The 16,806-nt window shown below is 38.5% G+C and overlaps 1 protein-coding gene across 1 annotated transcript in view; it reads left to right on the plus strand.

Moving 5' to 3' along the window:
- The window catches only part of PCDH15 (protocadherin related 15), a 796,162-nt gene extending 780,144 nt beyond the window's left edge, over nucleotides 1-16,018 (plus strand). Inside the window, exons 31-38 of the mRNA XM_069981835.1 lie at nucleotides 776-797; nucleotides 4,921-4,959; nucleotides 7,027-7,100; nucleotides 8,463-8,598; nucleotides 9,865-11,233; nucleotides 11,635-11,692; nucleotides 11,782-11,833; nucleotides 15,470-16,018. Coding sequence (XP_069837936.1) covers nucleotides 776-797; nucleotides 4,921-4,959; nucleotides 7,027-7,100; nucleotides 8,463-8,598; nucleotides 9,865-11,233; nucleotides 11,635-11,692; nucleotides 11,782-11,833; nucleotides 15,470-16,018 — 2,299 coding nt within the window. The remainder of the gene's footprint in view (nucleotides 1-775; nucleotides 798-4,920; nucleotides 4,960-7,026; nucleotides 7,101-8,462; nucleotides 8,599-9,864; nucleotides 11,234-11,634; nucleotides 11,693-11,781; nucleotides 11,834-15,469) is intronic.
- The last annotated feature ends 788 nt before the right edge of the window (nucleotides 16,019-16,806 follow it).

Genomic DNA, 16,806 nt, shown 5'->3' on the forward strand with positions numbered 1-16,806 from the left:
TGGAGACAAGTGAAAGTACTTATAGGACTAGAAGTCCCAGCCCAGCCCAGACACTGACAGCTAATTGGGAGAGTCAGTTGTCAATCAACAATCAGTGAGTTCACTACACTTTGTGCTGATCTGTCAGGGAGTAACACACTGGCCACTGCTACAACAAGGAATAGCAGGGAGGTGCAAAACCTGAGAAGCAGTCCAGCTGTTATGGACGCCGAGCTGAACGCACAGCCCAAGTCCTAACAGCAGTACATTGGAGTCATGGCTGACATGTGCCCCCTGGTTGAAGCACTGGGTACCTGTCCCTACATCCAGCTCCTCACACAACACAGACACCAGCTTTGCTAAGTCACCTCTGTGAGGGGAGGGGGGAGAACGTGCTGCAAGGAGGGGGGAAGCTGTTTTGTTTCTGTCTGTGTCAGGGCTGTTATCTGATGCTCCTGTCAGAGTCCGTACACTCAGGACAGATTTCCAGGAAAGGGGCGTATCCAGCAGGAATGCAGAAACAACACAGAGGCAAACACAGCTTTGAGGGGACATTCAGCTTCATGTATTTAAAAAACTGTTCATTTTGTCTTATTAATGTATATTGCAAAAATTCTTATCATGACTAAAGCTAACTAACACTGAATGGTCAAAATATTTTTTAGTTATGCTTTAAGGTAAGTGGTTGAAGCATCCGATTGTTTAGAGTTCTATAAATAAATAAAGTATTGATTTCTCTAAGTCCTCATCTTTGTCTAAGCAAATTGTTTACTCATTTTTTTCTTCTCTATTGCAGGAGAGGATATGCACATCAAGAGGTATGATTTATGTTTCCATTGTCACACACTTTGGATGTTAGTTCAGTATGTTATTATTACGCAGTTTTTTTTTTTTTTAAAGTAACATCATTTTTAATGCATTTGCTTCTACTTTAAATCCTTTTTGCAAAGTATAAGCACTATGATTACAGCATAATGCAGGAAGGTGGTGGCAATGTCATATTTCAAAACACATTGAAATAATAAGCCAATTTTTTTTCTACTAAAATACTAAACGTAAAATGTGGGTAAAACTCTCTACTAAAATAGCATAGTACTTTCATGTAACGTGCCATTAATGAAAGGCATTTATTGTGTTTGTTCATATTTTCTTTTCAAACTTTCATTATTTTATGTAACACAATGGAGGAAAATTTCTAAGCAAAATATATCAGAAATCTTTCTCTAATTGTGCTTAAAAAACAAACAAACTGGTGTCTCAGTAAACAAGTCAAGATAAGGGTGTGTGGCTAAATGGAGTAGGGAGGGAAGTATTTGAATACAGAAGAGCTGCCAATTACCGTGTGGTTGAAGGCATCATGACCCATACACTCTCAGTGGCCTATCAGTATTTTAAGAGCCCCTTGGCAACACAGGGCATACATTTATGCCACTGCAGCCTGGGCCTTGGCGCAAACGGGCGTAAATGCACACCCTGCAGGGGTACTGGGAGCTGAGCTCGCTTCATAGCGGGTGAGGACCAGCTGCTGCAATCACGAGGCTGCCCACCATTAACCCCTTAAATGCCATGGCATTTAAGTGTAAGTGACAGGAGCAGCTCTTGACACTTACCGATCAGGACCCCCTCAGCGTGTCTGTGGGGGTTCCAATCACATTTCCTGGCTGTCAGGCGTCTCTTACCTACCTCCATGCAGTCAGGACTTCAGCCTTCAGATAGAGTCTGCCACAGACCGGCTCTATCAGATGATCGTAGATAACACGGATCCCTTCTAAGCTCTGGCATAGCAGTGATCAGTGTTACAGATCTAATGTACCTATGTAATAGCCCCCAAGGGGGACTTAAAAAGTGTGTAAAAATAAATAAATAAAAGTTTTTAAAAACATGCCATAGCATGCTAATAAAAGTCTAAATCACCCTCCCTTCCCATTTTATAAATAAAACACTTAAAAATAATAAACTTAATTAACATATTCTATTTTGTAAGGTGTATAATTGTCCGATCTATTCAAATAAAAAACATATTTCAGGATGCTGAACAGCGTGAACGAAAAGCGGTAAAAAAGTGCCAGGATTGTTGATTTTTTTTAATTACATTTTATATATAAAAATGTTTTTTAAAAAGTGATCAATACGTCCAGGGTCAGCTCCAAGTTTTTTCGGGCCTATGGGCAACAGAGCCTCAGCGGGTCCCTCATCCATCTACTATGCACAATCACTTGAAACACCACTAACAAACACTAATTACTGACACACACAGTGCTTCACAGATCTTCACACTGTAGTATTGAGGACCTGCGGGTCATGTGATCAGGTCCTTCATCCTTCTCTCTCTACAGGACACTCACAGGTCCTGCTCTTTCTTTGTTTGGTGCTCACTCTGCACTACAGTGAGCAGGCTGAACATCAAAACACCGGGTCCCTCTCACTCTCTGGGCCCCTAGAGGCTCTGTGCTGACGCCGACCCTGAATACGTCCGATCTACACAAATGTGATACTAATAAAAACTAGAAATCATGACGCAAAAAATGGTGCCCCATACAGCCCCGCAGGTAAAAAAAGGAAGTGTTATAAGAGTCACAATAGGGTCATTGTAATCACACTTATTTGCAAAAAAAAAAAAGTTTTAGGCGATGTTCACACTACGTAAAACAACGGCCGTAGTCGTCACCACAAAACTACGGCCGTTGTTTTGAGGTTTATAAACTTGACACCAATAAATATGAACTACGGTCGTACAATGCACACTACGTATCAGACAACGGCCGTTGTTTATACGGCCCCGTGAAAAATGAACATGTCAATTATTTCCAGACGTTAATGCTCTAACAACGGCCGTGGATTTCAATGCGGCTGCGAACTTAAAACTTATATCTGCCGAATTAAACTTGATTTTAACGTAAAAAATTTTCTTAGTGGTTTGTCGGGCTGGGCGCAGTATTTAAAGTAAATGACCTGTGTCAGCCCGCTTAGAAACATGCTAGGAAGCAAATGTAAACAACGTAGTTTTAGGCATATGTGTCCGGCCGGGTGAAAACAACGGCCGTTAATTTATGTTGTGTGAACATAACCTTACTGTTAATAAAAATAGTAAAAGATTAGGAAAGCTGTGTAAAACAAAATACGCTGCAAAACCAGGAAAAAAATTATATGTGCGGTGAAATTGAAAATACAATGCAATATTTTCTATTAGGGGTGGTTTTGTGTTTATTTTGTTTGCCCTATGGAAAAACTGACTTGTTATCTATGTTCGTCAAGTCAGTACAATTACAAATGATATGCAAATTGCATAACTTATTTTATTTGATGTCTTTTAAAAAGTTAAAATCTTTTTAAAAAACGAAATGTTCCTTAAATATGCTCTATTCCCATCCTTTTAAAGCTTTTATGCTTTGGTCTATGGGGCTGTGTGAGGTGTCATTATTTGCGCGATGATCTGTACTTTCTATTGGTACCTTTCTCACATATATGCAACTTTTTAATCATTTTTTATCACAATTTTTCAGGATTTGATGCAACCAAAAAATAGCAATTTGGAACTTTGAAACTTTTTGCCGCTTACTCTGTTTACCATGCGAGATCAAGAATGTGAGATCAATGCTGTGTATATGATAGAGCACCGATCCATTAGATTAGTGCTCTATTACTCTGGTCTGCAGCAGACCACATACATTGATTGCAGAGCCAGGCTTAGCGTCATTCTGACGCCGAGTCCCAGCCTGGCCAATACAACGGATCCCCATCCGCGATCGTACCATGCAGGGGGGAGGATCCAGCCACTAGACACCAGGGATAGGAGCTATGGAGGACATTTAAATGCAGCTTTCGTGTTTGACAGCTGCATATAACTGTCCTTATTAGCGGGTGCGGCGAATTTAAATAGGAAACAATCTGCTCCAAATATATCTTGTTCCCTCTCCACATTAGGCACAAAACCCAATTTCGTGGCTGTACACGTGTCCTGACTCAAACTAAAAAGCATGGTGTGCTGCACTTTTGAGTCCAAGCACAAACATGTATTTGGGTCCTTCAAAGCGAAACTGTCTTTTTTTTTTTTTTCATAGTCAATAGTACTAGTGATTTAAAGAAATTCTGTAATAGGTTTTAGTAGGCAAAAAAGTCTGCAAAATAAATAAATAAATAAATAAAATGACAGTTACACTATTACAGTAAACTATTCTTGCTCTTATACATTGGCTTCCCATTTTGACAGGTTACCATAGTTTATGTTCCACAGAGACATCAGTCTGTGATGTGAACACAGTGGTACTCTGAAGAAACCAGCTCATATGTGTACATTATAGTGAGCTGTGCTTTGGAGCTACAAGGGAATTGAATACTTTATGCCAGGTTCCCCAACAATTTAGATTTGATAAAAATCCTATTAGTGGGGTACTCTGAGAAAAGTTTTTGTAAGAGGATAACAAAGTATAGTGTAAAATGGACAACCTCTATAACTCATTTGGGCCCTTGTCTAGTGTTTAGCAGATCTGTCAAAATATTCGGGTTCAGCAATGTTATCCGAACCTGAATGCTTGGTGTTTAACTTCCCATGGATGCAGAAGTTGGATGCCTTCCTAGGGCTGCCAAGAAAAACATGCATATGGCCTATCGGTTTGGATAACATTACCGACCCTGGACATTTTGCCAGATTTGTTCAACACCACTTTGTTGCATTTCTGTCTCAATTTGTTAAACTTTTTATTGCTATTGTTTTAGAAGGTTATTTTGTGTGCAGAAGTACTCTAACTTGTTTTTGTATGCAAACAAAATATATTACTATTACATATCATTCTAAAAATAAGTTATAGTACTGTATATAGTGCTAACTTCCTGGCAAGACTGTACCGTGCTTTGTCTATTGAATGTGTACTATATGTCACAAATCTCCTTATTTCCTCTTTCAATGTCTCCTTTCATTATCCTCTCTCTCTATGGCACCAGCAACAGCAATTGCTGAGACCATCTCTTCTGAAACCAGAGGTAGTTACATTTGCATATTTTGCAATTTCCGTTTATAAATCTGCATGCACTAACCAATCCCAGATGAATCCATTAGAATACACCACACCAATAACCATCACCATTGAACAGAATTATGAGCAATGAAATGGATGCAAATTGTCTCTAATACATTTACAGCAATTTAAATGTGCTGTGTTATAATCAGATGGTCAGTGTTTAACATGCCTGACCACACAGACAGAAAAACCAAATCTAATAAATATGGATGGCAGAGCTCATAGGTTTCACTTATAGCTGCAAGATGTATATAGAAGATTTATCAGTGCAGTCACTTGGGCACATTTGAAGTGGCCATAAATACAGTTATGAAAATGAGCCATACTGTTACTCCTAACCTGGGCATAAGGCCTCTATAACTGGGTTTTTCACCTTCTTACAGTTATGTTATATAACAAGATATTCCATAAATTTATTATGGGGGTAAAACTTCCAGGACAAATTGTAAGTTCCTGCCGAAATCTTAGTTTAGCCAAGTTCCACTTTAAATAGGTCTACCTGTAAAGGCTTGGCTTAATGGATAAATTCTGGCGAACATTTTTATTTAAGTATTGTATTGCCCCCCATAAGTTATACAAATCACCATTATACACTTATTAAGGAAAATGCACATAAAGTGTTTTTTTTTTCCCCTGCACTTACTACTGCATCAAGGCCTCACTTCCTGGATAAAATGGTGATGTCACGACCCGACTCCCAGAGCAATGCGGGCTGTGGCTGCTGGAGAGGATGATGACAGGGGGATGCTCAGTGTCCCTCCAGCGTCCTGTGTCGCCCTGCCATCATCCTCTCCAGCAGCCACAGCCCGCAAAGCTCTGGGAGTCGGGTCGTGACAGATTGTGGGTACAGAGTCGCTTTAAAGGGAATCTGTCACATTGTAAGATAGTTTTCAGGTCAAGGAGACAAATGGGACCTTTCATATATCCGTCTGTGCTACTGGAACACAAAAAAAAAAACTTAAATTCTTTAGCACTAATAGTACAGAGAGGCTTTCCTAAGCTCCAGTAAGTTGAAAAACCCTCTTACTCCCCCATCTCAAACCTGAGCCTTCTTGGGACTCAGCAACCAAGGGGGCAGAGGGAAGAGAACAAGCATCCATCTTGCAGCTTTTCAGGAGCTTGAGAAAGCTTATTTGACTGTTAGTCTCAGAGAATAAAAGCATTTTTCTAAATCCTGGAAGCACAGACAGATATATAAAAGGTAACATGTGTCTTAGACCTAACAGCCATATAGTAGTGTCAGCAGTTAGGAATATGAATTACAGCTGACAGATTCCCTTGTTGCATAGTACAAGGCATATGGGGGTTAGGGTACGTGCACACTGTGGAATGGCAACGGATAACCCGTTGCACATTCAGCAGCTCGCATCCACCTGGCGGACTGAAAAGGCGCACATCTCCTTCCTTGTCATGGACTCCATTCTATGCACGGCTGTATTCCGCCCTCCGTCCAAAGAGTGAACGTGTTCTTTCTTTGGACCAAAGCATGTTCAAGTTGTGTTCATCTCTAGTTATAGTTAAAGAAGTATAGTGAGAATTGGCTAAATTCCTTGCTACAGTGCCCTTTACATAGAGCTCATAGAGGATGTACACCAGGGACATTGGGTTGAGGGCAAATTAGCAGACAGGTTGCGTTGAAAGCAGAAGGAAAACATGAAAGATCCCAGAAAAGGTAGTAACATATCCTTATTAACCAATTTATATTTATTAAACTGTTAAAAATAGGTTTCATTGTCCTTTTTACAAATCCTTTTTATTTCACAATTATATAAGGTACAAGTGTATGCCTAAATATCTACTACTATTAGTCTCAAACATCGAAATACACAAATAAGCAAATACCTAAATACACGGAAAAGAAATAATCTCTCTCTCTAACCCTTGGATATCTTTTTCTATTAGTTTCCCTATTTACTAATGCTTGCTATTTATGTTCCACTTTATATCCATGTGCATCAAAAAGTTACAAAGCTACCTATAGGTCCAAATGATGTTTTGTAACATATATGGTTTATTATTTTTCCCCAAGGAATTGTCTATGGAGTCTGGAATTGATCCTGGCCAAGAATATTATGGACAAGATTATTACAGCTATGAGCATGGGTATGTGTTAAAATTATGTATTTCCATTTGAATTATTATGTAGGAGTAAGTTAAACTTAAAGTATGTTAATGAATGAGTATGTTAACCTTAATATACATTTTACAGCCTATATTACTGTGGCTGCAACTGTTCTGCTGTAGAGATGAGTGAACCTCGAGAATGCTCAAGGATTAGCGGGAGCTGCTGAAGTTGGATAAAGCCCTAAGGCTATGTGGAAAACATGGATATCGTCATTGGCTGTATCCATGTTTTCCAGACAACCTTACAGCTTTATCCAACTTCAGCAGCCCCAGCAAATCAAATGTCGAATGCTCAGTTTCGGATGAACTCGAGCATGCTCGATGTTCGCTCATCTCTATTTTGCTGGTGTTTAATAGAAATAGTAAATGAGAATCAAATCCCCAGGTGAGCTCCCGTATCATGGCAGGAGACCTGAGTTAAGCCCAACCACCTCCTTCTCTTTTCCTCCATGTCTGCTTTCAATCAAAGTATGGGGGAGAAGTATGCAAGTGAGCATAGAGGTAATATGATAGGTAATACAGAGGTATGATAGATAATATGATAGTGGTAAATATGATAGGATGGGCTGGCTGACCCTGGGCTCTTGCCTTCCGGAGTAATGCCCCCTGGGCACTCGAGCCTTACATACATATGAACAAAAAAGTCTTATAACGTGTTGGCTACAAAGGGCTATGAAGATAAAAGGCATACCCAGAGTCCTGGTTAGATGCCATATTTAGGCATGTGATAAGTTTACACCCTTGTTTCCCTACTGGTAGATCCACTTTAAATAATTGTGATAGTCAAAACCAAATTTGTAGACTATTGAACTATATTGTTTAGGCATTCAAGGTATATTGGGGTCTTACTTTACAAAAAAGTGGTGGATTGACCCTTGGCACCCTACCAATCCAGAGCAAGAAGACGTAATTCAACACAAGTTCTCCCTCAATGTTTTTCCTTGCACAGCGACACCCCTGGCCACCTGGCTCTGAAGGGGGTCTTATCTTTAAATCAACACTGTTCTCTTCATTCTTAGGATCTGTGGTAGTCGAAGAGGTTGGACCTTCATCAATCATGAAAGTGATAGTTTATCTTAGTTATATAGCATCACTTCATGCGATGGAAATACCCCTTTATTTTTTATATTCTTTAGATAGATGCAGCGGAGCTTACTCTATCATTTAAGCGTTTCTTTTGTGCACTCTGATAACAATGTACATTTCATTAGCTGTGCATTTGCATGCATCACAAGGTGCGATAAAGTCTGCTACGCTTGTGTAAGTTTTCCTGTCTGGTTTATTGAACCTATTCCTAAAGATGTGATACAAATACTGATTAGAAATGATGCTGTGTGCCAGGTATGAATTACCACAATATGGAAGTCGCCGCAGATTATTATCACCGTCTGGCATGTATGAAGATTATGGAGAAGGTGTTGTTGAGAATGACGGTGGCTATTACTACAGTCCTCACAGACCGGCAGCGGAGGGAGATGTAAGTGAATAGATAGCAACATCCTTGAGTAGTGTATTGTTGAGCTTTTTAGAGCATAATAGTGTATTGGTGGGCTTTTAGAGCGTAACACTGATGTCATAACAGCATCATAAGCTTATGGTATAAAAAAAGAACTTTCCGGAACCAGATGTAAAACATTTTCCCAAAAAAGAGGGGAAAAAATAATCATAGCAACTGTTAACATGTTACAATATACCTTAGTCAACTACTAAATGTAAACCAATATTCATCTATTCATAGCCATATTATAGAAAATGGACTATTCATGTACATAGGTTTTTACACACCCCAATTGTTTTCAGTGTTTGGCTATGTTCACACAACGTTTTCTCAGCTCCTTTTAAAATAACGTCCGTCATTTTGAGTCTAAAATAACGGACATCATTTAGCAGCTTGGCCTCCCCTTAGTGCAATAACTGGTGTTTGTACATTATTCTAGTTTGGGTTACTAATTGGACTTTGGGTGCGGCTTAAATGAAAAGTTCAATGAATTTATTAGTAAAAACGGAGAAAGAACGGTGACAAAAGAAAAACTGTGTGTGATTAATTAATAAAAAATGTCAGCTGTTTACAAAAGACGTCCGAAAAAAATGATCATGTTCATTACTTTGATGTCAGTGGTAAAAACGTCCGTTATTCAATGCATTGTGTGCATTGGACGTCCGTCTTCCAATTGACTTCAATGCACTGGCATTGCAGTCAGTTAAATCGATGCAAAAACTGACGTTTTTTAAAATATCAAAATCGGGCGACTTTTCTCTATTTTTTTATGTTGTGTGAACATAGCCTTTCTATGACATTCCATCATTTTATGTTGTCAATTTTGCCTTCATTGCTGCTGACCAAACGGACTTAGTGTCATGCATTATAATACGTTAAAAGTTAACTTTTACTATTTTACCATGAAAACCTTATTGGTTTCAGTTGCCATAAAAGAATAAAAGCCACGTATATCAAAACAGTAAAATTTCTTTTTGCATAAATTTCCTAAATGTATTCAAATACAATACAACATTAAAGTTGTATAATCTTATAAGCTAACTTTTAGGTACTTTTAGCTACATTTTTAGACTTTGTTTTATTTGAATCATTTAAATATATATATATATATCCATGGAACAATACAAATATATTAACACTAAGCTAGATTTCTCCAATTGTTATGCTTACTAAAAATAAAAAAGGAAAATAGTGTGATTTGATATTCCAGTAAATGTTATTTACAATTATTTTCCATAATTTTAGGGAAGAATGCGTGGCAGACCTCCTTCAAGGAGCATTAGAGGGCAGGGCCCAGGCAGGGGGAGTATTGCAGGCAGACCTGGCCCATCCAGAGGCAGTATGCAAGTAGTTAGAAGCAGTCAAGGAAAGAAAAAACTTAAAGCAGTTATGCAGCTAAGTCGAGTGGCGGTCAGTGCTCAGAAAGCCAGTGAGACTGCAGAAGGTACCCAACGCTCTCCTTGGAAAAAAGCTAAAATATTCCCAATGATTCTCCAGAAAGTGAAAGGTAGTGGAAAAGACTCCACATATGCCAAGTTGGTGTCTGCACGTCAAACAGAAGGTGATGACAGCGTTGTCATTAAAGGAAGCTATTTCCAAAAGTCTACTGATTCAGTCTCAAGAAAAATTGATCGAGCCATAAAACGCATTAATGTAGCCAGGAAGCTTCATCCTCGTCGAAAATCAGTAGTTTCATCAACCAAAACGTCCACTGCTGGAAGTGAAAAAGAGGATGAGGAGGAAGATTCAGATGCAAGTGAATCTGAAAAGGATGAGAGAAAATCTGGAATTTCGATAAGTGTAACAGCAGGCAGCGAATCTGAAGAAAGTGGAGAGTCAGAAGAAGATGAAGAGGATGAAGAAAAAATATCGTCAAAACCATCAGATGAAACATCCCGAAGGAGCAGCACCACTCCATCGCAGGAGGAAAAAGACTATTTGAAGGTGACCTTGGATCATGATGATGCAAATGAAAGCACGGTAGATTCTGATGAAGAGAGGGATGAAACTTTAGAGTCAGAAGATGAGGAACAATCCATTTCTAAATCAGTTGCTAGTAAGCAGGATGAGTCTGAAGAGGAGGATTCTGAAGAGCAATCTGAAGAGGAGGGGGAAAAATCTAGTTCCCATGGAGAAGTATCAGCTTCTGAGGCAGAATCTAAAACATCCTCGGAAAGTTCTGCCAAGAAATCAGAAGAACAAAGTGAAGAATCTGAAGGACAGAGTGGACAAGAGAGTTCAAGGTCAAGCTACCGATCCAAGAAATCAATCATTGAGAGTGAAATACAAAGCACTATAGAAGAAGGTTCTGAAGAGGACGAGTCAGAAGAAGAGGAGGAAAAAGATTCTGCCAGTAAGTCAAGTGCTCCTGATAGTGAAGAGGATGTAGATGATGTAAGTGAAGCATCAGCATCAAAAAGTGAAAAAAGCCGCAGCAGAAGCAGTCATCAAACAGATGTACAAAGTACTGCAGAAAGTGAGGAAGAAGAGGAGGAAAATGATGACATTAGCCAGGAAAATTCATCCCTTGGTAATCAAAGTCATACGCCTTCAATAAGCCAAGAGGATGATGATATATCCCAAGTTTCTCAGGATACGGAGATCCAAAACTCAAGTAAAAAAGCATCTTCTGATCAATCAGATGCACATGATACTGGGCATGGATCAGATTCTGAAGCTTCTGATTCTGAAGCTGCAGGAGACTCTACATCCTTTTGAAAGTAGAAAGTAGGTAGAAAGAGCAAACGCTTCTGGTTGCAGTGCCTCTGTGTGATTCTATGATTTTCGTTCCTATTTTTCACATTTTTCTGCAGTCTATTCAGTTGAGCAACTAAATTCTTACACATCACTTCTATGATACTATTCTCTATTGAACCAATAGCTTTTATCTGTATGTTACCTATGTTGATCTTGATCATTTCTGGATTATAAAAGTTTCTTCTACAGCTGTACAAGAAACTATGTGTGTTACCTTTTTGGATAAGTAAATTGCCTACAGATGTTTTTCTTCTGCAGCCTATTGGTTAAATGGAAGACTCCAATACTCTTTTTCAGGAACCAATACTAAGGGCCAGTAAGAGACTCTGCCTTGGCCAGGATATTTAGTATATATGGCTAGATCAAGATTTCTTTTCTTTTTTTTTATTGTTGTTAACTTTCTAGATTATTTCTGCATAGCATTCCACCTTCTCACATGCTCTTACATGATTTAGATGTATGAAGCACTTTTTTTTTCATTTGTTCCATTCTTTAGAGGAAGACTACAAAATTTGATTCCATTCAGTCATACTCTCTATTTCCTTCCTTATCTGTTCTTTTCCAATTCGTAACTAAACAGTTCACTGCTCCAAAGCACTGTTTCAGCTCCTCTAATCTACTTATTTTCCACACCATTGAAGATTTAGAGTATTCCCTTCTAACCTGTAAGCTGCATGAATCTGATGGAAACTTTGCTTGCTTTGACCCCATACTTTGGAAGGCATGAGTTGTTAGAGCGTGATACCCATTTCTGCTCAGCTTACATTCCGTGTGCAGTGAAGAATGCTACTCTTCTACACTTCTGAGTCTTTTAGTACCTTACTTTTTCTTGAGTTAATCATGCTTGAATATTTTTAACAATTAAGATATATGATGTAATAGGATACATATTAACTCTGCAAAATGCTGTCAGACTTCAACTTAGGAAGTCATTATTGATCTGAATCCATGCAACACCTAAAAAATTATAATAAATACTATTATATTATTGACAATTCTAAACATTATCCAAACTATAGTTAAAATGGGCATGCAAGTGCCAAACCTTACACTGTTTTATGGCATATGGTTTTACAATATTTCTTATATATGTTTCTGTATAAATGTCCCATTACTTTTACACACTTTGAATAGAAAAGTTCATTATCTACTGTACTACACCTCTAGGACCAGCCTCCAGCAGGAAGTTTTTTTTTTTTTTTCTTCACTCATTCCCCCCTTTTTGTCACTGAGAAATCCTAAAAGGTGGCCATGTGATTTTAATAACTTATATCTCCCATAGAGCCCCCATTCACCCTGTGTTATCTATTGGGAGCAAAGTGAGTAGCTGCAGCCAGAGAGCTCTGGCTGTGGCTTATCCTTTCCAGAACAAAACGGGTTGGGCAGTGACTTTCCCTCATGCCCAACCACAGATGTCATACACATCATACTGACAGCCTAACCCACCACCAGCAGCCAGCAAGTATAAAAAGTGCACAGGGATCTTAAAGGGCTACAGTGGGCTGGAAGGCTTTTTTTTTTTTTTGCTATGGCCGAGGAGTGGGTGGATGAAGGCAACAATGTCCACTAACCTCCCAGGTTCCGCATCAATTCAATTTAAATTTTAATCCCACAATTAAATTTTTCTGTCTACAAAAATTGTATGATGGCTTGTCCTTGCAGAAAATTGCAAGTGTTCTGGAGTACATACAGTTTAATGCCTGACTTTGTTAAAGGAGAAGTCCGGCAAATTTTTTTATTATAGTATTGTGTTGCACTCAAGTTTTTCAAAATACAATATACACTTATTACGGGAAATACTTTCCCTGCCCTTACTACTGCATCAAGGCTTCACTTCCTGGATAAAATGGTGATGTCACGACTCCCAGAGCTGTGCGGGCTGTGGCTTCTGAGAGGTTAATCCCTAGGGTTAGGCTGCATTCACATGTTCCGTGTTCTGCACGGAATACGGACGTGGAAGGCCTGTACCGGAGTGTGTCTCCAGCATGGCAGCATCTCTGATATGCTGCTGGGAGCGGGGGAACTGTATGCATATGCGCCGTGCTGTAATTACAGCGTCGTGCGGCTATGTCATTACAGGGCGCCACATACAGTTCCCCCGCTCTCAGCAACATATCAGAGATGCTGCCGTGTGAGGGACACACTCCAGTACTGGCCTTCCACGTCTGTGTTCTGTGCGGAACACAGAAAGTGTGAATGCAGCCTTACAGTTATTTTCAGTGCAGTACTTTCAGTTGTAGCCTGCCTGTGTATTTCAGCCATGTTCTTGAAGTCAATAGGGAAGATAACAATTCAACAACTCCAAGCAGAGAACTTTAAAACCACAAGGAATACAAAAAGTTTAATGAAAGATTTCATTAAGCAAAGAATAAGCTTTATTTGCTGGAATTTTAATTCCTCTTCCAAATGATTATTTTTAAAACTATGTATAGAAAAAACTATGAAGACCCGGAAATTATTTTAAAATTCAATAAATTTGATACACTATTAATACATTTTGGAACCTAATAACAAACTGTTATTAGATTCCAAAATATATTAATATTATATCACATTTCAAGAGTCATCGTTTATTCTTCATAAAATATATTCTCTGCTCTAGATCTTTTCGATTAAGTCAGTCAACTGCAGATTATATACAAATACTTTATTAATTGAACACTAATTACCATTAACTAAAATTAAGCGTAAATTTAAATCTTGCACTTATCTGTGTAATAATTCTAATTAAAACTCATTTGTAAAAAAAAAAAAAATACTAAAGAGGAAACAAAGAAGGCTTCTGTGTTCAGTAGATTACTTCACCTACTGTTAACCAGTAAGACACATTGTTAATGATGAGCCTGTGAAGATTAGGCTTAGATGTTAGATAAGGCTTTTGGATTCTCTATGTGTAATTATGTAAATAGCGGGAAATTAATAATTATAATTACATATATTGCAAAGCCTAAGCTGATTGCATCTGATTTAATAATGATACATTTTAAACAACTCATCAGCAATCAACTTCTCTGCTCTATGAATAGAGTGAAGTTGTGAGTCATTTAATGCTGTATTTTTACTCTTAACTTTTCTCTTACCATTATCATTGGACTCAACCTATCTTACCTTTCATTTCAGTAGAGATGAGTAAATCTACAGTAGGAATGAAGTGAAGTGCTTCGTTCCTATCAGGATTCTGCTCATCAGGCTGTGGGGCTTTAAAGTCTGCTCTGCTCCTCCTCCCCAGGTGCTGGGAAAAGATGGATCCAGTCCTGGGAAACTTCGAGTTACCTACAGAATAGCGGCTAGTAGTACAAATATAACAATCAATGGATACTTACAAATCCCCATACTCCTGCAGTACACCACCACCACCACTCATGGTCCCCCACCAGTCTTCTGGATCTCCAGGTCCTGTAACATCACAACCCAGCTCAGAAATGCCTAATTAGCCAATCAGTGCCTGAGGCAGCACACCTCTGCAATCACTCATTGGCTCAAGGGGTAGTTCCTGCTGAGTCGTGATGACAGGGGAAGCCAAGAGAAACAGGAGGCCGAAAGCTTACAATGAGTGGTGGTGCTGGACACAGGGGCAGGTAAGTATCCCACACATTAGGTATCCACACAGACAGACATGTGTAGATGTAGTCATTAACAATCTACAGTGTCACCAAATTATGTTGCTATGGAAAACTGGCTAATATATGCTATATATCTCAGGATACAGCATGTTGAGTTTACAGAAAAGTTAAGAAATGCACTGTAGGTGATCACTGTCTATAATTAGCCAACCAATTGTATTTGTTAGATAGCCTATCAGGGCCTACAGAAGACAAAGCAGCATAACACATTTCTAGTCCACTAATAAATTTGTTCTAGTGATAGGGGAAAAAAATCCCATTGATTGGCCCATCATGGTGAGGGATATTGACTGCATATGATTGGAATATTTTCTTTTTATTGATCATATAGCAACAACATATTCCGGAACTGTAAAAATTAAAATCATACCCAGCAGGATATAGCCCTCATGTCTAAATGTAGATCTTCTTTAAATTTGCATATTACACATTCTCTGAAATCCTGACTGCCATTCTTTTACTTTTAACAGATGGCTAGAAAAAAGCGGATTAAATTAGTCGTGGACCGAGAATATGAAACTAGCTTCACAGGAGAGGACAGTGCTCCTGAATCCCAACGGAACCGTCTGAACCAGCCAAACATTCAAAGCAATGTCAATGGGAATATTTACATAGCCCAAAATGGGTCTGTTGTTAGAACCAGACGTTCCTGCCTCACAAATAATTTAAAAATGGCATCCCCTTCAAGGCTTGGTAAGCACTTTAAGAAACTAGAAAAGCTTGGAGTAACACAAGAGGAAAATATCCAATTGAACACGTTATCTCAAGGAGCCTCTATACAACATATTAACACTAGGCCATCTAGTATATCATTGGCCTCTAGCACTGGAGTGACCAAAAATATAATATCTAAGATCGGGGACAGTAAATTAAAAAGCACAGATGAACAAGAATCAGTTGTCGATAATGAAGACATCAAAGAGCCATTGGAATTCCACAGTGACCAGACTCAGTCAGAAGAAGAAGAGCTGTGGATGGGACCGTGGAACAATCTTCACATACCAATGACAAAACTATGACATTTTTTTTACCACTACATTGATTTATATTGGACTGCACTTTCTATGATCACAATAAAAATCTTGTATTGTGCACATGAGGACATGACTTTTTCCAGTAATACAACAAATCTGCACTTTTAACTGATTAGTTCCCAGCAAACTTTTTTTTTAACTGGCTATTAATTCAGTAGGGTGAAAGCTTTTTTTTTTTTTTTACTTTTTGAGTTACTTTTTCTTTTCCCTTTGTTTTAATTTCCTGCTGTATTTCTTGCCTAAAACTATGTACATGTGGCTTCTAACTTTTTTTAAGTGCTCGGTTAAAACGAAAATATAATTTTTTATGTTTTTTTTTTTTATTATTATTTTGTTCTAGAAACAGATGGCACCTGCTTCTTAGCAGTTTTAAGACTGAAATCTCAACAAATAATTACAGTTCAATGACATTGTGCATGTACTGAAGAGGTTGGGATAACTCTTTCTTAAACATGTTCCTTTCCTGTACTTTCTGCCATCCTTTTACCGTTTTCTTTTTTCCTTTTATATTGATAGTGGAGTAAACTTCTGATCAATACAAACATAAAACAATTAATAATTCTATTTCATGATAAATCAAGGTATGGCCTGCATCAGATATCTCCCTGATGTACTGTCCACAATAGCAGAAAGAAAATATTTAAGATCCCACAGCTAGATACTGCAGTTCGGCTGTGTAGTGTAAACATTTTACGAACTACTGTCATGCTGGGAGATGCAATTTGCTCTTGGGCGTGACATCCTACTAGACTTTACTTGTTAAAACAGGGAAC

Source organism: Dendropsophus ebraccatus, chromosome 8 (genome assembly GCF_027789765.1).
Source record: "Dendropsophus ebraccatus isolate aDenEbr1 chromosome 8, aDenEbr1.pat, whole genome shotgun sequence".
NCBI classification, from domain to species: Eukaryota; Metazoa; Chordata; class Amphibia; order Anura; family Hylidae; genus Dendropsophus; species Dendropsophus ebraccatus.